A 24428-nucleotide genomic window follows, 5' to 3' on the forward strand; every position below is an offset into this window, starting at 1 on the left:
TCTAAAAAGGTTGTCCTGAGCATTCAGCAATGTTTTTTTAAAAGCTGTGAAAGGGAAACTTTCCAAAGCTGGAAGGAGGAAAGAGGAAAGGTCTTTCAGCAGCTGCAAAAACTACCTTATAAGCCTTTCAATTGCAGCAGGATGAGCTAATAAAGCTGGCCCTTAAACCCTGGAGGTTCAGTGTTCAAATTCTGCTTCAAGTTCACAAATGAAAGGAATCTATTATGCTTGCGTTAGTAGTCTGAGGAATCAAGCCACATCAGAAAAAGACTATACTCTCTGACTAGACTCATTGAAAACGCATCAGAGACAGGCAGCAGAGTGTCTTTTAGTCTGTTGGCAGAACATTCTCCAAAACCTTGCCTCCTAATGTCCTACTGCCGTATCGGTGTTAATTGCCTGTTTTTGTAAGATGCATTTTTAAAAGAGGCTTCCTGGTCAATGATAAAACCAAGCTTTCAAAATATACCACTAGACTTATTCAACTTAAGGATACAAAATATGCATCTAGTTACACTTCTCAATTAAAACACAAACTAGACCCAGGAAGAAAAAATTCCCAGTGCAATTTTCTCATAAATCCTTCCCACAGAGCAGCCCAAAGGGAAACAGAGGGTTGATTAATCTTCAGAACTAGAAAAACAGTATTTTAGTTTACATCTTAATTTTGAATTTTTCAGTACAAATTATTTCATTATAAAACTAATCGAAGCAGGGGCAACTCACTGGTTTATCTCTAAAATACTACATGGGCACGTGGACAAATTTTTGGCACATCTGTGTGCAGAACATGTCTCAAGCATATTGCTAACTTTAAGATGGAACTGGAGGGAAATAACTCGGCCACCAGTACTGCATCATTGACCACTACTGGACAATAAATGGAAGGGAGCAGAAGTCTGTCCATGGTCTATTGTCTAAATGGAAAGATGTCCTACAATAGCTTACTTCTAATAAAATTCCACAATGCGGTCACATACTACTTCATTCCTACAGGGAACTGGGAACACAAAATACAGTCAAAAGACACAAAATAAATTACAGCCAAATTCTCCAATTTCTGATGCAAAGGATTACTTTAGTTCATAAAAATCACCGTCTATGGTAGCCTGGCAGGAGATTTGAGTGTAAAATCTCTGCCATCTTCATCAGGACATGAGTTACATTTCAGTGTCAGGCAGTTCCTCTCAACTCACTTTTTCAAGGCTCAGCTTCTAAGCAGCAAACCCAAACCAACTCAACACTGTCACTGTAGAAAAGCCAAGCTCCTACCTGATTTGCATGTCCTGCCATCATCTTCTAGCTGCACACCAGTGGGACAGGCACAGCTGTAGAAGGGGTCTCTTGGAGACAGCAGGCACAGATGGGAGCAACCACCGTTGTTTTCTTCACATGGAGTGTGAACTTCAAGAAACCAAACAGATTTATTTTCTCCATGAGGAAGAAATTATAGATCCCAAATGACTGGCACAAGCTTTAGTGCTAAAAGACGGAGGAACCACAAAATAAAAGTGTTTGATTCCCCCCTCCCCAGCACCTTGCTTCTAGGGGCATCTAAATTGAGATGCACACAAACGCTGATTTTGAAAGAGCTGACAGCTCAGCACATTCCCACTATACAGTTCTTTTCAATGTTTCTAAAGCTGAACACAGCTAAGAGCTTTGGACATCAGTTACTTTGCGGATGTCAGGTCTGCCAAGCATCATGAAAATAGAAAACAGGGCTTGGAGGATGGTGATGGTGGGGGGGTAACCAGTTCTATGAAAGAAAGCAAAACATAACAATTTGTACAATTCCTACATTACAGTAGCGTTGTGTGTTGGAAACATCTTTTCCTACTGGAAAGCTTTCACAGCCAGACATATCCCTGAATCACCAGGAAATCCAGAGGAGCAACATGTAAAGTCAGCAATCTTGAAAATGAAAAAAACAAACAAAACAAAACAAACAAACAAAAAAAAAAAAAAGAAAAAAGGGAGGGGATGATGACAGGATGGGACAGACACGCGACAACTGCACGCACCTATCTCATATACATGGGAAAAAAAGTGCCAGCAAAAGATGGAACTGTAACCATAAATCATAATTATGGAGAATATTGCTAGCTATTAAAAAAAAATAAATGAAATATTGCAAGTCGTGCAAGATGTCTCCAAAATCAATCCTAGTTTGAATAAGCATCTGAACTGCTTTAATATAAAACCAGAAAATTTGGCTTGTGTTGCTTCCACTGACAGTCAAAAAGAGGTAAAAAAGGGAGAGGAAGGAATCCAAGCCTGATCTTAATGAAGTCATTGGCATCTGAGCTACTTTCAGCATATGCTATTTCCCTACGTGCTGTATTTTCTTTGTGACTGGCCCAGAAATACTATGACCCAAGGCTGGGACATTCCCTGAGCTAAAAGCAATGACAAGAATTCAGCATAGACAAACTCTTATCTGGAGCTGTGAGATAAACTAGGGTGCTGTGCATACCCGACAACCTCAATGAAAATGTGTTCCATCACCAAAATGATCTCCAAACTCCTTTTACTTACTTTCTAGCCTGTTTACTGACATCCTATAAACTTTACTGGAATGACAAACATTATCTTTGGGGAAGCAAACTTTACAGTTGGTGTAAATAAAGAAGCCAATCCAAATGGCAAGAGTATCTCCCCTAGGCAAGAGATGATTTTTCCCATAGCTACTCAATTATATACGTTTCCACGCCATTGCTTTTAAGTCCCATTCCCACAATCCTAAAAAAACCCTAGACCAACCACCATATGGAATCACAGGCATATACAAAATATATGCAGCCTCATTCAACTCTTAATTCTTTACACCTGCCTTCCTTTGAAGTAGGATCATACATAAAGGAAAAAATAGAGGCACAAATATGTTTTATTACAAAAGCTCAGAACTAAATCCCTTCCATACCAAAGCATTCATAAACTATTTGTTACATATTGAAGATAAACATGATCAAGTCTAGACTGCAAAAACCAGACTTGCAAGTACCTGAACATTACATATTTCGTGGTAATTCTACTTACTAAAAAAAAAAAAAGTAATGGTAAACATTTTTTTCAGTTGTGTTTAAAATAATGGTGTTAAACACATGCCAGGTGAGTCTTTATCATTCTCATTCAGATATTCCAAATCAAAAGATGTCACCGAAGTACTCCACTGGATTTTGGATTTTGTTACCAACTGGAATGATAACTGAGCTCGTAGCAATTCAGGCTGGAATTTTCAAAGAAAGGTGCAGGATTTGGGTACTTATACCTTTAGCAACAAATCTCCTGACAAGTGTTCACAACCCTACAGCTTCACACTAAACCACTTTTATGATTAACGTTTTTCCTGATAGATAAGTAACAGTCATGCAAAAAGTTTCAGGGAAAAGTAAAACATACAGTATGGCTGCCGGTCTGGACTTAAGACCTGGATGTCCATCGGTGAATATAGGGCGGACAATATTTCTCTCCTTTTCTCTCCTGTCCTTTTGTTACAGGCATGAATGGAGCGCGTTTGCCAGTCTGTCCAATACAAAGTGTCTCCAGACAACGTCAGTGCAAAGGGATGAGTAAGACTACCTTCAACAACCTTTTGCCTAGATGAAAGAAAGAGCAAGGATTAAAAATGCATTGCTTCCACTTGTTACCATGCAGAAAAAAATCTGGTTTTGTAAAAACTTATATAGGAATTGTCTTCTTTTAATGAATTCACTGGACTGAGAGATTCACCCGGTGGTAAAAGTGATAATCAGACTGAAGAATGTAAAACAAGGCTTTGCCCCTTCATAGCAATAAGCACACAAATATACTGGGTTTCATAGTGACACGGTATCTAATTCAGCTCCACACTGACCTCTGAAAGGCCACACTGAAGTTCCTTAAAAGGGTTGTGCAGATACCCAAACACACTTGCCTTTTGGAGGAAACACAGGTCCAAAGAGGGCACCTCCAATCAAAGCATTACTCTTTTTGTCCCCCTATGCAATATACGACATCTTTGCCCAGGACTTGAGTTGCACTCAGTCCTTTCTTGTAGCAGGAAAAGGAAGAAACGACCCAAGAGTCTCTTTAAATTACTTCTCTTAACTTGGTCAGCTGCAGAAACAAATGTATTTCACATTATCTTTTCAAATGTAGAGCAAGGCTTAGTTATATTTTTTCTAAGACTAAATATTTATAATTAATATAAATCAGAAACATTTCAGATGTTTTTCAATGACCTCATTCAGCCACACCTCTTCTGGGGATGCATATATTTTCACATTGGTTATTAGCTGAACTGAAAGCCAGAAAACGCATGACATTTCCAACTGTCATGGTTAAACCCCAGCCAGCAACTAAGCGCTATGCAGCCGCTCGCCCACTGCCCCCCAACCCAGTGGGACGGGGGAGAGAGTCAGGAAAATTTAAAACTCATGGGTTCAGATAAAGACAGTTGAATAGGACAGAAAGGAAAAAGATAATAACAGTGATAACAATAATAATAAAAATAAAAGAATTGAAATACACAAAACAAGTGATGCACAATGCATTTGCTCACTACTCACTGACTGATGCCCAGTTAGTCCCTCAGCAGCGATACGCCCCCAGTCCAGGCCAACTCTCCCCAGTTTATATACTAGATGTGACGTCGCATGGTATGGAATACCCCGTTGGCCAGTTTGGGTCAGCTGCCCTGGCTGTGTCCTGTGCCAACTTCTTGTGCCCCTCCAGCTTTCTTGCTGACTGGGCATAAGAAGCTGAAAAATCCTTGACTTTAGACTAAACACTACTTAGCAACAACTGAAAACACCAGTGTGTTACCAACATTCTTCTCATCCTAAATCCAAAACACAGCACTATACCAGCTACTAGAAAGAACATTAACTCTATCCCAACATGTCTTCTAAACTCACGGGATCTCCAAATTTACACACATTGCAATAAATTTGTATAAATTAGATTCAGTAGTTTGGGGGACATTTACTAAGCCAGTGAAAACATACTTAACAATTCCTCAGTCAAAACAATATGAACTCCATTTTCACAAAATTCATGCATTTTATGTGTGCACAAACATACACCTTCCAAACCAGTGTTCTAACACAGCAAACCAGTATTCAAAATTTTCTATCACACAGCTTTGAAAAAGCTGAAGTCTCAGCATCATCTTGAAGGAAAGAGGAACATTTTTCTTATACCTAGATTCACATCTGCATTTAAATTGTTACCATTGAAGAGATTACAGAAAAAAAAAAACCAAAAAACAGCTAACATTTGGCACGGAAGGATTCTGTTTCATTTTGAGCAGCATAGGTACTGTTTGTGTTTCCTGAGGGGGAAAGGCAGAATATAAAAAGTGCCCCCAAAATTCTTCATATGTATTCAGACATGGACAAGTTTAAAACAGACCGACACATACAAACAAGTATCTACATACACATGTACAAAGGAGAAAATGTGGAAAAAAAGAAAACAAAATTATTTTCTCTAGAACAGAAAGAATAAAATTGAAACTGCTCTAAAATTTCTGTCTTTCAAATTATCATTACTACTTCTCTCACCATAAAACATGACAGAATAAATAGAAATACTGATTTCACTTTCTCTTTCCACTCTCACCGTTGCTGTCGCTTTTTTACTAATAACAGCAGTGGCTGTATTCTAGTATCGTAGCAGCTGTTTTCCATTATATATTGCCCCTATTTCCATCATTCTTAGATATCAAGTCTCCCCTTCTCCTGTAATTACATCCCTTGAAACAGTTCCAGCCGATGTGCTTGCAAACTGAAGCTTGCCAAGATGCAACAGGAAGATTGCTCTGGTAACTTTAATCCACCATGCAGAATGCAAATTTCCTTTTTATTTGAATTCTGAAACAATTCTGGGACGGGAGGGGTAGAAGCATGTGAAACACCATAAGATTTCTTTATTGACAAGTCTGGGTGAAACTTATTTTGCTCTATATTTAAGGAACAGAAGCAACCTCCAAAGTTATCAACTAGTTTGAACCATTATTGAAGTCTGCCTTGACACCAGAACCTAAGAGTCCCAACTTCACAGACGTCTGTTTCAATATTGATCAGTGGAAGGGAAAAAAGAATAAATAAAAATTTCATTTTAAAAGAGTTTAAATTAAGATCAATATTCATGGAATTTTATTAATATGCATAACATTTTAGGAAGGAAGTTTTATGATATGGTAACAATATAAAATATACACAGCTAAATGACATCAAGCTATTATATTGGACAACACCTAAAAGTCCACATGCAGTTAGACACAAGGAATTTCCAGAATGCATCCTGCACAGGCATATCCTGACCTCAAGTGTGCATTTACACCCTCCAGCAGCAATTGGACTCATTAACTCCACTAACCTCATTTATTCCAGTTGAGTAAAATATGTAAGAAGTGTACACCAGTGAGCTAATTATATTTTTTAATGCAAAATACATTAATTTTTCCTAACATACTGTTTCATTTATGGTTCAATGGAAAACTGCTTGGGAGGTGGGGCACATGCACTAATCTATCACAAAGTAATTTGGACAGATTGGTGGAATTAGTCTATTCAAAGGCTTGCTCCCTTTCAGGTGGCCTTTCTCTACCCTAAAATGAGCAAAATAAATTTTACTTACCAATTACAACTTAAAGTTTTTACACAGACAGGCAAGTAAAGTTTATACAATTTGTATGTGCATGATAACTGCAGAATCAGTCTGGAAACCTTACCCTCTGCCACTCACCCAAATCAGAGATACATATTCACCTTGTATTGTATGAAAATCTCTCTTAGAATTTGAATTTTGAGAGACCATTTTCTTTCTGTCTATGAACCTGCACCTAGCCTTTGAGTTACCACTCCCTTCCATAAAGGCCTCTTCCCTTGCCTATACTTGACTGTCAGTCAGTACTTGTCATGTACTACAATGCCACCATTATCTAGCTCTTACATAGCGCTCTCAAAGAACTTAAGAGTGTTTTATAAAGGACGTCAATATTGTTATTCCTCTTTTAGGAGTGTGAAAATCAGGCACAGGATGCACCACAGTAAAAAAATTGGAAAACACCATGGAAAATGCAGTGGTTTTGGGGGGGAGGCATACTATTCTATTACACAGATATACATAAAATAAAACTCCTTCAACTTTTTACCAAAGCAGAATGACTTCATAACACAGACATGTAAAATGTTATGAAATTATGAAAATGAAAACATCATTTTAAACTATCTGAAGACCAAAGCCAGACCAGAATGCAGAGACTTGCCTTGTCGGCAGGACATTTCACTGGCAGATGACACTCGCCCTTCAGGACCAATACAACCTGCCCATTGAACACTGCATAGAATTCAAAGTGCAGTCTCAAACACCTAGGTCTGCCCTGTCTGCGCCTACAAAAGCCAGAACTCAACAGCACGCTTAGACAGCAGCCACCAACCAAAACTTCCATACTGTGCTTTCTATCAGGCTTTAAGAAAATCTGCTTCCTGCATGCTTGGCACCTGAAATAAGGTGAAGTTGGTTAATTTATAGGCATGCCACAAAGGACATGTTTGGATGGTGCCAAGGACAAGTGTGTCTCAATGTGTATTTCCTGCTGAAAGAAAATACAGTAACAATACTGCAAAATCCCAGTCATTAGTTAAATGTTAGATTGCCTAGGGCCAATGATAAGCATCTCCAACTATTTTCAATATAAGCCTAAAAATGAAAAATCCTGTTGTACAAGAAGGCTATGAACAGTCTATAGTGAAATACTGATACAAATAGTCTTACTTTTAGAACCAGTTTTATAGTCTGTGAGGCTATTTTACTTTTTGCAAGGCTATTAGCAACTGCATTTAAAAAGAACACTAAGGTATTGGCATTATTCTAGATTACTGAAAAAAACCCGCCTTAGTTCAAAATAAATGCAGGAAGTAAGAAATAACTTACATCATATTATTTTCTAAAGGAAACTTACCTAAAGGAACCATCCAGATTTGCCCTATGAATGAAACTCAGTTTTGCATCAGCCCAATAAAGTTTCTGCTCATCAAGATCTATTGTGAGTCCATTTGGCCAATAAATATCTGAATCAACAATTATTTTTCGTGTGCTGCTGTCCATTCCTGCCCGTTCTATTCTAGGTGTTTCACCCCAGTCAGTCCAATACATGTATCTGAAAAAGAAAGCAGAGGTGCACACAAATTAAATCACAATAAATGCTGGTTAGCTTTAGGAACAGAAGGGATGGCAGCTCTTTGCAAAGCCTATAAGTGTATATACATAGAGTGGTGTATATACACAAATGTATATCCCCAAAACTTTAACATACTTATTAACATACTTGTTGACGTGAATCAAACCACAGTTTCAGAGGGTGCAAAAAAAGTCCTTCATGAGAGCGTCTCTCACAAGCATTGCCTCTGCGTAATGTATTACCATTCTCTTTCAATGTTGGGCAGCACCTGATTGTTATAAGCATTTACAACCGAGTATCATCCTTGCATGGCCAGCTATTACACATTAATATCCTAAATCACATTCCGAAGCAACTAATTACCTATCCAAGCAGGCAATGACCATAGCCAAGCTTCCTTTTGCAAGTCTGTACACAGAAAAGAATAAAATAAATCAAGTGCCCTGAAATTTGTTTCTGTCAACAAATAAATCATGATTCCATGCAGACTTAGAATGACATTAGATTAAATTTTGGGGTGCTTTTTTTCCCCTCCCATCCATGTCCCAGTTCTCCTATGGGCAATTTAAGTAGCCTGAATAGAGACACTAACAGCACTTATCAATTGGAAAGGACCAGATCAAAATGTGGCAAATCACGCAATGTCTGACTGAAAAGTTGAGACTGTACAGTTAGGAGAGAAATTGTCTGATCAGAAGAGGCCAGTCAGTTCCCAGCTGGCAAACATTACTCAGCATAATATATCCAGGTTGCAAATTTGGCATGCCAGGGGTGCAAACACAACACAGCTGACCCCTTGCATAGCTACCTCAGGCCAGTCAGAGAAACAATATTGCCAATACAGTCACTTCTGGCAGGGCCTGTGTCAGAAAGCCTTTGACCCGAGTGAGCCCTCAAACAAAATTAGGTGTCTGTGCACTGACTGGACTCTTCACCACTCCAGTTCATCGCGCTATAGTAGATCAACAATGGTGCCGGATGGGCATCAGCTGGGTAAGTGCACCAAGCTACATCTAAGCCAAGTCCTGCTACCACTGTAGCTCCAGAAAAGCACGGTAAAGAGGCATCTATTCAGTCTTGCAGAGCCCACGCTTAGCCAGACTTTTCATAACCTGGATTATCCCAGACCCTCAAATCCCCTGCAGAAGACAGCACTGGCTATGCAACCATGCTAGAAACCACAAAGGAAGTAAATGAATGTGCACTGTGAACACACATGGAGGAAAAAAGCTTCATGGTTTCTTTTACGAAAGAATGCCGTCCACTTTGGGAACAAAGAGGGGACTACATTTGTAATTGCTGTCATGTTTCTCAGCAGGATGTTCTCCCCTTCGCAACAAAAGCTGCTCCTGTAAACTGCAGTAGCTCTGTAGCTGCTTCACGTGCAGCTGGGGCCAACACTTCAGCCAAGGAGGAACAAGCAGCTGTACAGTTATCCCCAGCACACATCCCTCACAACTCATTTAGGCTTAAAATGCTATGCTCTCCATGTACATACCGCACCCCAATTCAGCTGTACCTCCAGTTCCAGCGCAGTCACAGCACCTATTTAGACTGTTCTGATCACAGCAGCATACCTAATCGTTAGCATGTGTATCCTACTGAAGAGGGGAATATAGATAAAAATACAGATACAAACAGACAGGTAGAAATTACTCACCTGTCTCACAATACACATACACTTGAGCATGGGAGGGTAAAACAAGGAATTTCTAGTTGAAATGGTAAAGCTTCCATTCAGATGAGTCCTCAGGCTTCTGAGACAGCTCACCTCAGAGTGGCTGCAGCGGACTCATGTCCCCAGATGCCTTCCCCAAAACATCTCAACTCCAGCAGCCAGGACAGAGTGACTGCTCCTGAAGAAGTGGCAGCAGTAGCTGAACTGCCCCATTTCATAGGACAACCTATGAATGTAAATTGCCACTCATTTTGGTTTTCCTCAACAAGTCAGGCTGTAATTTGTGGCAGCTCAAACTGTGTGGGGAAGCAGCTACTGAGAAACAATGGAAGCCAGAGAAAAGCAGACATAAAAGAAACTGTCTACACAAACAGCTGGTGAATCAGACTGTGGAACTGATCCGTCCAAATACTCACTTTTGGTCAGGCCAAATCAGTTCTCTGATCTGGCTCACCTGCACAACCTTGAAGTATTCAAAGGTGTTTTGGGTTTGTGTGGCAAGGTTTTGGTAGTGGGGGAGGGGGCTACAGGGGTAGCTCCTGTGAGAAGCTGCTAAAAGCTTCTCCAAGGCTGAGCCCATCAGCAACAGTGGTAGTGCCTCTATGTTAAGAAGGGGAAACCTGCAGTGGAGGAGGGCAGTGGGGTGTGAGAGAAAGCCCCGTGCAGACAGCAAGGTCAGTGAAGAAGGAGGGGGAAGAGGTGCGCTGGAGGAGGGATGCCCCTGCAGCCCCTGGTGAGACGGCAGGCTGTCCCCCTGCAGCCCATGGAGGGGAGCGGGGGAGCAGATGCCCACCTGCAGCCTGGGGAGGAGCCCACGCCAGAGCAGGGGGATGCCCTCAAAGATGGCCGTGACTCCATGGGAAAACCTGTGCTGCAGCAGCCTGTACCTGAAGGACTGCAGCCTGTGGAAGGGACCCGTGCCAGAGAAGTTCACGGAGAACTGTCTCCTGCGGGAGGGACCCCACGCTGGAGCAGGGGAAGAGTGAGGAGTCCTCCCCCTGAGGAGGAAGAAGCAGCAGAGACAACATGTGATGAACCGACCCCAACCCCCATTCCCCATCTCCCTGTGCCACTGGTGGGAGAAGGGGGACAAATCAGGAGTGGAGTTGAGCCCAGGAAGGAGGGAGGGGTGGGGGGAAGGTGTAATAAGATTCGGGGTTTACTTCTCATTATCCTTGCTTTGATTTGATTGGTAACAAGTTAAATTGGGTTCCCCCTGCCCCCCAAATCCAGTCTGTTTTGCCCGTGACCATAACTGGTGAGTGATCCCTCCCTGTCCTTGTCTCGACCCATAACCTTTTTGTTATAGTTTTCTCCTCTACATCCCACCAGTGGGGAGGAGTGAGCAAGCAGCTTCATGGTGCTTTGTTACCAGCTGGGCTTAAACCATGACAAAAGGACACCTTGATCCACCTCTACAGGAATGAAGATGGAAAAAGATGGACTGTTGAATTAAGAAAAACCTGCCTATTAAAGGTGCCTTTGGTTTATATCATATGGCTATGACAGTCTCACACTTACTCATACATTGAAATGTACAAACGCAGACTAAAAAGGAGCTTAGACCAAAATCAAAAATCCCATGATAGTTATTTAAAAGCAAAATCAAAGGAGACAAAACTAGCTAAGTCCAATTAAACCTTAAAAGTAGGTTAAAATAAAAAGAATGAAAAAATATCCCCAAAATTACCCTTGAGCAAAATTCCTCTCCTCAAACCTCCCATTAAAATTGCAGCCTGCCCTGAAGCTCAGTGCATTCAGATGAAGCAAAGGAAAAAACAAGTCTGTAAGCCAAAGGGCCCTCACAGATTTTCTATATTAAAGGAGCTCCAGCTCAAGAGTCTCTCCCCCCAAAAAAACCTGTTGGCTATTTCCATAGGTGATGTGTGTTTATCCTTGGCCACACAGACACTGTTGGACAAAAGTAGTACTTTCAACTTCACACATTAATTTGCCACAGGAAAATGAGATCCCTAGGTTTTAACTCATTAACAGGTACCAAGTTCAATCCTCACCAATGTCTGTGTCATTCAAAGGTCTAAAACTACACAGTATTAGCAAAGTAACTGTACCACAAAGGAAAGCTAGCAGGATGAAAATGCATTTAGACAGCATGTAGAACAATCTGAATGCAGGCAGCATTCTTTCAAAGCATTTCTCTCCCAGTTGGACTTTTTTAATGCAACATATATAAGATTATTATTACCACCTCATCCTGATTGTAGGCTATCTCTGCAATCCTGTAAGTATCATAAAGCTGATCTTCCTGGTGAACTTTCCAGAATATATCGAGTCTTTGCAGTAATCAAGCACCTACTGAAGTAATGGTTTCATTCCCCCCACAGGCTACAAAGCACCCCCGGGGTCCATCACAGGAAAGCATGCCAAGCAAGAGAATGGCAAAAGCAATTCTTGTCTCCATTTAACCTCCTCCCCTTTTCCAACAGGTTTCCACCCTTTTGGCAGGCAGCAGGTGCTGAGTTGCCATCAATTATAGGAAATCAGCTCTGGTTTGGGGGTCTCTGAACACATCAAGACCCTGAAGTGGGATTTTGGATATCACTGTAAGAAGAGATCAGCTGTTCGCGCAACAGGAGTGCAAGTCTCTGGTTTACATTTGCCTATTTAAAACCACGTTGCTGCCAAATGGAGCAGTTCCTCCCCTGGTTCCTACCCCTGGTGCTGACATTAGCACCCTACATGAAAAAAAAAAACCAAAACCAACTTTCAGTTACCTTAGCAAATGATCAGTCCAACCAATGGTTCCACAGCAGTGGTGCTTAAACAGAAGGAAGAAATAAAGGCAGCGGCCACACAGCTGAAGCCATCTATGAAACTTCCCCAGAGAAAGAGGCACTACTCTCCAACTACCCCTAGATAAGTCACTCACAAATTAGGGCCTTGGACCCTACAATTAGGTAGGGCTAATTAAAAAAAAAAAAAAAAAAAAAAAAAAAAGCCATTGTGAGCAAAATTCGCTGCTAAGCAGCTATCACAAACCAATGCTCTTAAAAAACCCCCAACCAAACAGCACTAGAGAAGCACTGGACAAAAAGCAGCCCTGGGACAAACTCTCAGGTTACTTTATACAGTTCTTCAAGGAAGCTTAAGTGTCTTCTCCCTTACTGGGTTTTAACCTTTAGTTCCAGACTTTCAAGGCAAAAAGGAAGGGGGGGCAGGGGGAGAAGAGATTAACATCATAATAATAATTTTGCAACAATTGCACCAATTCTGTCCCTAAACTGAATTGCACATTGTTACACCAAAGAAACCAGCAGGAACAAAGCAGAGCAAAAGCCAAAGCTTCATCAGGGAGAAGATGTAAATTTATACTTCCTTCTGAACACACAACCACTAACGGTTTATCCAGTCTATCATCCAGTAGCCAGAAGTACCAGACTCAAAAGAGTTTGTAAAATTCAGTTACTGCTTTATTAGTAAGCACAGTAGCTGCAAGCTTTGCTACCAAGCTTCCTAGTCAGAAGGCAATTAAACAAATGCAGTTCAACTGCAGTCAGCAAGTCACTGGGTTTTGGCACGTACTTAATTACCACATTGAATCAGGGCTTGAATAGTGCTTCAGTACTATCAGAAGAATGGGACTGAAAGCCACCTTGCAAAAATAATCAGATTTTAAAGTTGGTAAACTGCACTCCAGCAGTCTTTTTTTTTTTTTTTCTTTCCTCCTGCTTAACTCATTTTAACCAGGTGCGGGAGCAAAAACAGGATGAAGCCCATACTTCCCCTCAGTTTTAAAGCTGCAGGTCATTTCTTATTTCCTGGCGCTTCACCTCTCTTGTCATCATTTTTGCAAAGATTAGAAATCATGGCCATGCCCTCAAAGAGCAGCCCATCAGCCATCGGAGCTGGAAGGTATCACAGACATAATAAAAAGCAGCCAACACTGCCCAAACGCTTTTTCCACCTCCTGAAATGCAGTATGGTTGCCAAATCTTACATAACCTGCTTACACAAAAGGAGCCAGTTGTACAGATGATGTAAATCAGCAAAAACTCCTCCAATTTCAGCAATGTTCTTGAACTTATATGAGCCTAGGGCACAAAACAGGAGTTTACAGGAAATTGCTACAAAGTTTAGATTCCTGCACATTTAAAACTTACTTCCCACATCCCACCTTTAAAGTTACAAAAACTCAACTGTGAAATTAAATAGCACCAATTGTTTACAGAAGGGAAAAGAATGGCTATCTTGTAGAGAATTAAGCTGCAAATTACTTACTCAAATTACCTCTTTGGTTTTTTTCAAGCACTGAACGTTGAGACCTGGATGTTCTTGACAAAAAACATTACATCAAACCCCAAAATATGCCACAGCAGGTAACCATCACAACTAATCACATTGTATTCAAAGACATGTATATAAGCAAAGCAAACAAAACCCCCAAGAACCACCCTTCTCCACTACAGTTTTCTTACGTGTTTTATTCTGACAAGTTTATTCTTTTAAAACATATACATTACACATATAAATAGTATGCTATTTGGCGACTGAGAACAAAGAGGAAAAACATAATTGCCTGTCAACTGATGGATGCTCAAATATCATTGCAATGAAGTGCTTGCAAAGAAAGATCACATCTTTCCCTACTCACCCATATGGAAGGGAGTAAGACACCCTAGTGATTTCTCAAAGGTAAATAAGCACACACTCAAAACAGCTTCAATAGCTTGTTAAAAAGTCAGGATACATGACACCATGAAGCTGAAGAATCCTCAGAGAGAGGGACTCAAGAAGATTTCCAAACACATTAAGTTAGAGAAGGAGGGCAGCAGCAATGAGATACTTGCAACACTACTTGGGGAGGTTAGAAAGAGAATTTTCAACTTGGAATGCAGTATTACTGCAAATATCTCTGATATATTGAGAAAAAGAAACTGCACTGGTAGGATTTCTGGGGGGGGGGGGTGGGGGGGGGGAAGACTTGCACACGCTTTGTGTGTTACGCACTTTCCCCTCTAAAAGAATGTCCAGCACATTCATATGCAAAAACTCTACAGAGAATAGAAAAACAGCCATAAGAAGATAAAATGAGCCTTCATAATTGCTCCTCATGGTTACTAGATAAGGTACAAGAGACAACACAATATAACTTTTTCTTCCCAGACATTTCTGAGGAGACATGAAGCAATATTATATATAAAGAAATAATTTCATATTGAAAGCACTTCACAAGCAACTCAGCATTACACTACCACTCTAGGGTGGTCAGGGAAGTCGCAGAAAACAAGGTAGGGAAAGGACCTCATTGAGGTCACGAGCCCTGCACCAAAAAGGCTGCTTTTTCACAGAATCAGTGAATTCCTGAGGTTGGAAGGCACTTCTGGAGATTGCTGCAACCCCACCACTCAAAGCAGGGTCAACCAGAGCAGGTTACCCAGGACCTCATCCAGTCAGGTTTTGAGTATCTCTAAGGCTGGAGACTCCAAAACCTCTCCAGGCAACCTGTTCCAGTGATTCATCACCCCTTCAGTAGACAAGTATTTTCTTTCATTTAAGCGGAACTTCCTCTACTTCAGTTTGTGCCTATTGCCTCTAGTCCTTTCACTGGATACCATTGAGAAGAGTCTGGCTCTATCATCTTTACTCCTTCACATCACATATTTATGCACAGTGATATGATCCCCTGAGCCTTCTCTTTTCCAGGGTAAACAATCCCAACTCAATCAGCCCCACCTTCTATGGTGGATGGTCCAATCCCTTAATCATCTCTGTGGCCCTTTGTTAGGCTCACACCAACACATCCACATCTCTTCTGTGCTGAGGAACCCAGAACGGAACACAGTACTCCAGGGTGGCATCACCAGCACTGAGTAAAGGGGAAGGCTCATCTCCCTTGATCTGCTGGCAACACTCCTAATGAAGCCCAGGATGCGTTGGCTTTCTTTTGCAACAAGGGCATATTGCTGGCTCATATCCTGTCCATTGACTCCAGGTCCTCCTCCTCTTTCAAAAAGTATGATTTATTTTAGGAAAGGGAAAAATAGTCCAAATATCACTACCTTCAACCCATTTTAAGACACACTGCAGCAACTCAAAAGTCAGGGGATCCTCCTACCAAAAAGTGTAGAATGAACTGTTAAACTCTCTCTCCATCAGCTTGTGAGACACCTCCCACCCTCTGCTGTTTACAGGTAGACCCAGTCATGACTTAACCTCTGACTTAACTACCTCTACCTAAAGTTAAGCCTAGATTTCTTCCTCTCTCCATAAGGAACACTGGATCAAAGCATATCAGGACAGTTCAAGAAATTATGTCTACACACTGTACTGACTTAATGGAGGACAGGGGTCCAGCAAACATATTGAACAACAGTAATTCAATTGTGCAAGTAAGGTGTTGGTTGCTCTCTTACCCACAGATCTCACAACTGCCCTTGAACATTTAGCTCAAGCCAATGCGTTTTATCTATTTCAGCATGCTGATGCAGTTTAACTCAATGTTTGGGAAAACAGTACACTCAACAGGCAATAATTTGTCAAGGCATGCAATCTAAGCATGTTCATTTGCATGCTTACAATTTTAAACACAATTTAACAAAACCCTGTTTTAAGTACACATTCAACAGGTTATGTGGAAAAACTCTTACTTCAGCTTATACTATTGCTTAATTTTACATGAAAAAATTAGAAACATGTTTTGAGTTAAACCAAAGCCACCTATTCATGACAAACAGAATGGTGCCAGTCCAGCCAGACCAACACGTCATATACGCCATGACTTCCACGCTGCCTCTGTGCAGCTGTAAACTGCACCCATCATGCCCTCTAATCAAAGAGAATCCCAGCTTCCACCACCTCTTTGACCCCAAAGCTACATTCCTGACTTCACCTGAGAACCCAATGCAAGACACACTGGCACTGAGACAACCAAAGCCATCCTGTTCCCTTAAGAAATGCTGTAGAAATTAAAAAGATAAGAATACCATAATTCCCAAACTACTTAAGATGACTATATGCATACAGGGCAAAGAAGCCTCAGTCTCCAGGACTCAGGATATGAGGAATCACAGAACTTGTAGCAAAAAAAGAGTGCTAACAGGGGAGTGAGTTCAATGGGGTTATTAAGGAAGACTACACATTTCCACCTCTTCCCCATGCAATTCCAGCTGGGGGGGGGGCAGGGAGGAACCAACACTTTTTTCTGCCATCTCTGAACAGGCAGCTCGGCTCTCGAAGCAAATGGTCTTTGAACAATTTATGCCCTTTAGTCATATGTATGAGCAGGAAAAGAGACTGATGAAACATTTATGGAAAGGCTGTCACCATCAAGGGCATCCATCTGAAAATTAGAGTAAATAACACTTCCCACAAGAACTTCAAGTTTCACATGCATGAGACTATATGCAGCTATTTGGCCACACAACATATCAAAAACTTTCCAACTCCCAGAAATTACAGCCATACCAAGATACTGGATATGACTTGTAACCAATTTTATGGTTGAGTACTTTTCTTACATTCTAAGAAAACAACTGTGCTACTCATATTCATCCTCATTACAGTGTTTCAAATAATTAACCAAAAGCTTCAAAATAATTTTATACTTGAAATTAATTACTAAATAGAGACACACAGGATATAAACTAATCTCCAGCTTTCAAGGCAGCAATAATCATGCTTCACTCAAAAACAGTCCATCTTCTGCATTTTAACTGAGTAGCCGTAAGCAGAAGTAAGAGCTGCTAAAAACCATAATCTTTAACAATAGCATGTTTGCTATTTTTCTTCTTCAGTATTTGTAACAGTCACGAATTTTATTCAGTATTCCCCCTCCCCTCAACTACTGCAAAGGAGTTAAGATCAGATGATACACTGTTAAAAACATTTCACCATTCACAGTCATTTAAATCAAAATATTCAAAGCCTCAGTCTATTGCAGCTCATACAGATCAGGCTTCAGCATACAGATCCCAATGATTTCAACACAGAAAGCCAACATGCTTAACCTTATGTACACAACATACTGCTGTGTGGGACCAAGGTCCTGGTGAATCAGCAGTAAACACCACTGCAGTTTTATTTAAGTGCTGCTATAAACACAGTTGTGAGTTATGTAAGAACAGCTATAGGTCTGGTTCACGGTTTTGCTGTGACACTGGGGAAACACTGTATTAACACCTAGGCATGTCTGAGGCTTTTAACTTTAGACTCTGAACTGAGAGCTTTCTAATCTTGACAGCTGTCCCTTCTAAATCCATTTTTTAATATCCCACTTGTCATATTTAGTCATCCAATCCTTTCCTTCCTTCAGTGCCAAATATACGTTAGGTCAATGACAATCATTGCTTGTAGATTTTAGCTAGTTTGCCAGTGACAGTCATTGCTTGCAGATTTTGGCTAATTTGCCATAAGCAACCTGAAGCGATGGTTAGGCTGGGCTATGGCACACACTTCCCTAACGCTGTTCAGAACCTGATTAGACTTGTTTTAACCTCTAAACCAATGGCCACTCTGCAGAATGCCAAAACTGATGATTAATAGCTTTATCCTTTGTACTCAATTTTTTTATTGCTGTTTTCTAATTTGCATCTCATTTCGTTCCCCTAAAGCCTCTGCTGTTCCAAAAGGGGAATACTGCTCCATAAATGAAGTCGGCTTCTGCGCTAGTCTGCTAGCACTTCCACTGCCCAACAGACCCATAGCAAGTCATGAAAGACATTTTAAGAACTAAAATGAGGGAGGAAATGTAGAAACAGGTTTGGAGCTTTCCTTCAGCCAGTCAACACCACTTCAAAAGTCCTTGCTCCCCTCCTCCACAAACATCATTTCTACAAACCCCACCCGAGTTAGCATGCCAGCTCAGGTATGGCCAATTCAACAACCCCAGTGACTGCACCAAGGCTGCTGCTACACACATGCAAAAAAACCCACAAGACAGCACAGTTTTTCTGGAGGCAATCAGGTTTTATTTTTCCTTAAAACAACCGTTTCACAGATGTCAGATGTTTCAGCTCTTTGTGCTTCAGCAGACAGAGGGGGCAGAAACTTGTCAAGCAGTACTGTCTGCTGAATAAGCCAAACCATAGAAAATACAGCCTGAACTTGAACAGTACACTTGTTCTAGAAGATATCGCAGCAGCCATCACACAACTAGGAACAAATTCAAGATTTATATTAACCAAAATAGATGTTTCTAATACATTGTAGGCTTTAATAATGTGAACTAACTTCTTCATTAAGCACTCAGCAGTGAAAATCAGATTTGAGGATTACGGATATGCTACAGCTTCTCAGAATCAGAGCCCTGTGTTACAGGTTGAAGGTAGCATGCCTTTAGAATTAGATTTAGAGGTCCAAGATTTAATGGCCCTTGTCAACACACATTCTAGGCTGTTCAGATCTAAGATCTCCCCTACGGGACTGAGAATTAACTCATTTGTTTTGGCTATGTATTCATATGTTCTTTTCAAAATTTCTTTTTGGGAAACTGAAGTTTGCTTGCCTCGACACATGATAAGGACCTGCTTTTGAAATGCATTCCTGCTTCTGGTTCTTTGCACTGTGTTGCACAGAATTTGAGCTATGTCTTTAGTTGGTCTTAAGTAAAATCTTTACATACACTAACCTAAGTTTTGTTAGAAGTTGCTGTTCTGAGAACACAAAAATACTTATGCAAAAGCTGTGAACTCATACTTAATAAAACACCAACACTACTGAATCCCCCATCAGCGGCCCACCTAGCAAGAATGTATATAAATGCTAATGTTCTCCAAAACAGTGCTATGAATTTTAGCCTAATATCTTCCATTAAATAAACTCAGCTTCACATAACCTACACCAGGTCTGGGATCTGGATGTTCAGAACAAAATGTCAGTGAATTTGCAGAAAAATGTTTTGTACTCTCCTCTGTCTGCTTAGTTCATCTTTAATTTCAGGGAAGCAGGATAATTGGTTTATCACATATTCTGCCTGCTTTGATTCCTAGAATATCTAGTGGATCCAGCAAGAAAACTTTAAGGTGTATGGAAAAGAATGCCATGTTACATATGATACTGTCTTGGAGCATCAGAAAATCCTGTACATTTAATGATTTTCACTAGCTGGGAAGAGTAGAGACCCACAGATGATCTGCAATAGTCTCTCACAGCTTGCCTTAAAAGAAATAAATTTTAGAAATGATCTGAATGATTGTTGGGAGAGATGACAAGGGCTTCTCTCTTTCAAGTTATAACCTTCAGATAAGCATTGCCATTAAAGGCGGAAGGTAGGTTGAGTGTGGAAATGATGAAGCTGTCTTTAAAAATGGCATTACACCAAGCCCACCAAAACATCCCAAAAAATCAGACTTTTGAGTGTCAGCCGGAAATCACAGAAAAAAAGGCTTCGAAAGGAATCGCTAGAAGTCAGCTAGCTCATCTCCCATGCCCTAAGGCTTGGTCATTACACCTATAACATTACTGAGAGATGATCACTGTATATTCAATACATTCTCCTCTATTCTCTCGAACTAGTCTATGTCTTGAAGAACCGCACTCAAAATGGAATAAAACCTACTTATTAGGCAAACGCCACTCTGGGCACGACATCCCACTGTGAACACCACAACATTAAATGGAGTCCTGCATCCATCTCTGCAGAACAGCCTTACTAAAGCTAAAAAGACGAGAAGGTGTCACCCATCTACACAAGGACATGTTATTTTGTCAACAGAAGGAAATTAGATTTGTTTGACACAGAGCATTCTTAACAAACCCATGCTTGGGTACTATTAGTATCAGCTAAGCATTTACAAACTGCTTATTTGTCCCATTTTTCTTCTGGAAACTGAAGTTGACTGGCCTATACCTAATGAAGTTTTCTTCCTCATTTTCTAAGCTTTCCCGCACTTTTCTAGAAGAAACTGTTAAAAGGCCAAAATCACATTTGTGGAAATTATTCCGGACCAAAAGCAAATGTCTAGCAACTTTAAGGCTGCATCAACTATTTGAAGAATCCTAGTCTAAATTTCATCAGATTTTATGATCCAGAAAAAAACCCCACAAACTTACTGAAGTGCTCTAAATTTTAGCACAAATTCTTACTCTTCTGTCAGTTGTAGTAACTGCATTAGCCACCTGATCACAAAAACTTATTAACAAAAAGACAAATGAAAAGGTACTAAATGGTTCTTTTTTCCCCAGAAAATACCAGTAAACCAGGAACAACTGGTTCTAGGGGAGCTCAAACCTAGAGCCTGCTGTGCCTAAGTCAAATGTAATGATCAGTACTTCACAGATGCACCTATGAAATATTTCGGAACTACCATGTGAAATGAAGTGGTTGTAAAAGCAAATTAAATTTGAATGCTTTATTCCACAAATATACAGAAAGCATGATTTTTTGGTTTATTGTTTACTATATTAGATAGTTATTTGGGCAAACCTGCCTTTAATTCAATAGGACACTTCTGCAATATTGGACTTTGTCACTCTTACCCAGAAAAGCAGCAATATGGAGGCTGATTTTAATAGACCATAGTGGGGATTAATTGGTTAATTATAAAGCATACATGTATATCTCCATAATACATTTTCACAGACCATTTATTTATGTTGCTTTGTCGCATTGGATTAATCCACAAATCAAACAGGCTTACAATTAGAAACATCTGCCACAAGGTAAAACTGACAAAGGTGTTTCATGTAAAGCTGCTGCTCCCAGTGGAAAAAAAACCCAACTTGTAGACTGAACTAATGATCGGGACAGCAGCACTGGCAACCCAAGGAATTGATCTGAGCAAAAGTCAGAACAACTGTCATTCTCTCCTCATCTCAAGCAATTTTGTTGATTAATACTAGAGAGTCTCAAGGTGACCAGCTCACATGCAGACATCTACATTTCTGGCAAATGAATCTTCTTCCTTATATTAGCCCATTCCACAGTAACTGTTCATACTTGCACACCTTCCCTAGAAGAGTAAGTGCAAGATACTTGGAAGTAGACAACCCTTCCGGGAAAGAAAGAACAGGCTACCACAAATCTACGGAAAGGCAAAAACAAGGTAGGATACCTAACACACACCAAAACGGTGTTTTCTGTTGTTACACTTACTGGATTTTGTGTATGTTTAAGAAATGTAGCACATCTGTTCTGCACAGAGTATTGCTGCAAAGAACTGCCTTTCAAAGTCATGCAAAATAAACCATGCCTGCATCCCTCCTTCCAAACACAGAAATTTGCTTGGTGCAGAAGCACTGCAACTTCACCATCATTACTGATGATTTTAAGAAAGCCTTCCTTTTGACCTGTACCAACAATACTTTCTCTCCTGGTTGTTCCAATCCGGTTTTCATTAAAAATAATAATTTCCTATGTCCTGTAGCATAGGAGCAATATACTACCAGAAATCCCCAGTTAATCCCTTCAGTTTTCCAAAACAGGAGAGTAAAAAAAGCACATAATATGGCATGAAATGTATTGCCACAACCAATATTTAAGCTACCTTAAAGAAAATAGTCAAAAGGCAAGGAACTGCATCCACTTATGAGATGTCAGCCTGGCACTGGTATTTCATGGAAAGCACCATTCCACTCTCTCTGATCTACCTCATTATAAAATACTCAATTTAACATCATATTCCCTCTTTAAATTATACTACTGAACTCTAGATCTTCAGCATTAATTAATTCTGCATGGATTACTTGCTGTCAGGATACACACAGGATTCCTGCTAATTTATTTTAAATACTTCAATACAGCAATTTGCTATGGGAAGAATTCCTTTCACCTAAAGGTATCCATAGTGAAGTCAGGATTAAGAGGAGAAGGTCCCCTCTGGAAAATTCCTTTGCTCCAACAAAGTCACTCCACTTTCCCTTTTACTGATTATGGCTGTACCTTTCTACCAGTTATCTGAAGGATACAGGCAGCTCCAGCATTTGACTTGTCAACAAAACTAAGGATTTCGTTTCTTTGGGTACATACAGTCCCATTTAGTACTTATACGTCCTTTACATATTAATCATAAATGTACCCCTAACTCCTCGCATTCATCTGGGAAGCCTTATGCAGGAATGACTGCAAAAACAACCTGACAAAGCTCCAGGGTGTAGCATGGCAGTTGCTGACATGACAATCTTAAGCTGCCCTCTGTTGCTTAGTTTCAATTTTCACTTCTCATACACCTGAAGAAGCTGGTTTCTCATGAGACTGTCCAACTCCCAGTGTAGGATAAACCACAAATACAAAGTAGTTTTTGGTTTATCCTAAGCCCTTGTATTAACTCACCATCCCTTTGCAATGAGGCCAGACTCAGCGAAAATGCCAGCTGACGCCAGATTTTCTAACAGATGAGAAACCTACCTACACATACCATACAGAAGAGGAAGATAAAGTGATCCCTGAGAAAAAGTTGTGAAAACAGCAGTAGATTAGTGGCAAAACACCTCACTTGTATGGATTTGTGCACACGTATTGGCTTTGTGTGGCAAGGTTTTGGTAGCAGGGGGCTACAGGGGTGGCTTCTGTGAGAAGCTGCTGGAAGCTCCCCCCATGTCCAATGGAGCCAATGCCAGCCGGCTCCAAGACAGACCTGCCGCTGGCCAAGGCCAAGCCCATCAGAGATAGTGGTAGTGCCTCTGGGAGAACGTATTTAAGAAGGGAAAAAAAAAGTTGCTGCGCGACAGAAACTGCAGCCAGAGAGAAGAGTGAGAACATGAGAGAAACAACCTTGCAGACACCCAGGTCAGTGAAGAAGGAGGAGGAGGAGATGCTCCAGGTGACGGAGCAGAGATTCCCCTGCAGCCCATGGTGGAGAACACCATGGTGAGGCAGGCTGTCCCCCTGCAGTCCATGGAGGTCCACGGTGGAGCAGATATCCACCTGCAGCCCATGGAGGACCCCACGCTGGAGCAGGTGGGTGCCCGAAGGAGGCTGTGACCCCGTCGGAAGCCCACCCTGGAGCAGGCTCCTGGCAAGACCTGCAGCCCCGTGGAAAGAGGAGCCCACGCTGGAGCAGGTTTTCTGGCAGGACTTGTGACCCTGTGGGGGACCCAGGCTGGTGCAGTCTGTGCCTGAAGGACTGCAGCCCATGGAAGGGACCCACGCTGGAGCAGTTCATGAAGAACTGCAGCCCGTGGGAAGGACCCAGGATTGGAGAAGTTTGTGGAGGACTCTCTTCTGTGGGAGGGACCCCACGCTGGAGCAGGGGAAGAGTGTGAGGAGTCCTGCCCCTGAGGAGGAAGGAGCAGCAGAGACAACATGTGATGAACTGACCACAAGCCCCATTCCCTGTCCCCCTGCACTGCTGGCAGGGAGGAGGGAGAGAAGATTGGGAGTAAAGTTAAGCCCAGGAAGAAGGGAGGGGTGGGGAGTAGGTGTTTTAAGGTTTGGTTTTATTTCTCATTATCCTACTCTGATTGGATTGGCAATAAATATTAATTCTCCAATTCGAGTCTGGTTTTCCTGTGACGGTAATTGGTTGAGTGATCTCTCCCTGTCCTCATCTCAACCCACAAGCCCTTTTGTTATATTTTCTCTCCCCTGCCCAGCTGGGGGGGGGTGAGGGGGGGGTGAGTGATAGAGCGGCTTTGGTGGGCACCTGGCATCCAGCCAGGGTCAACCCGCCACAGCACACAAGA

General features: G+C 41.2%; 1 protein-coding gene across 2 annotated transcripts in view; it reads right to left on the reverse strand.

Moving 5' to 3' along the window:
* Positions 1–24428, reverse strand: part of LRP5 (LDL receptor related protein 5) — a 178186-nt gene that overhangs the window by 117594 nt on the left and 36164 nt on the right. For both annotated transcript variants that reach the window (XM_069803476.1, XM_069803474.1), the window contains exons 3-5: positions 7952–8149; positions 3403–3599; positions 1273–1404 (exon numbers count right to left, since the gene is read on the reverse strand). In XM_069803476.1, the coding sequence (XP_069659577.1) occupies positions 1273–1404; positions 3403–3599; positions 7952–8149 (527 nt within the window). The remainder of the gene's footprint in view (positions 1–1272; positions 1405–3402; positions 3600–7951; positions 8150–24428) is intronic.

The sequence above is a fragment of the Haliaeetus albicilla genome, chromosome 16 (genome assembly GCF_947461875.1).
Source record: "Haliaeetus albicilla chromosome 16, bHalAlb1.1, whole genome shotgun sequence".
NCBI lineage: Eukaryota > Metazoa > Chordata > Aves > Accipitriformes > Accipitridae > Haliaeetus > Haliaeetus albicilla.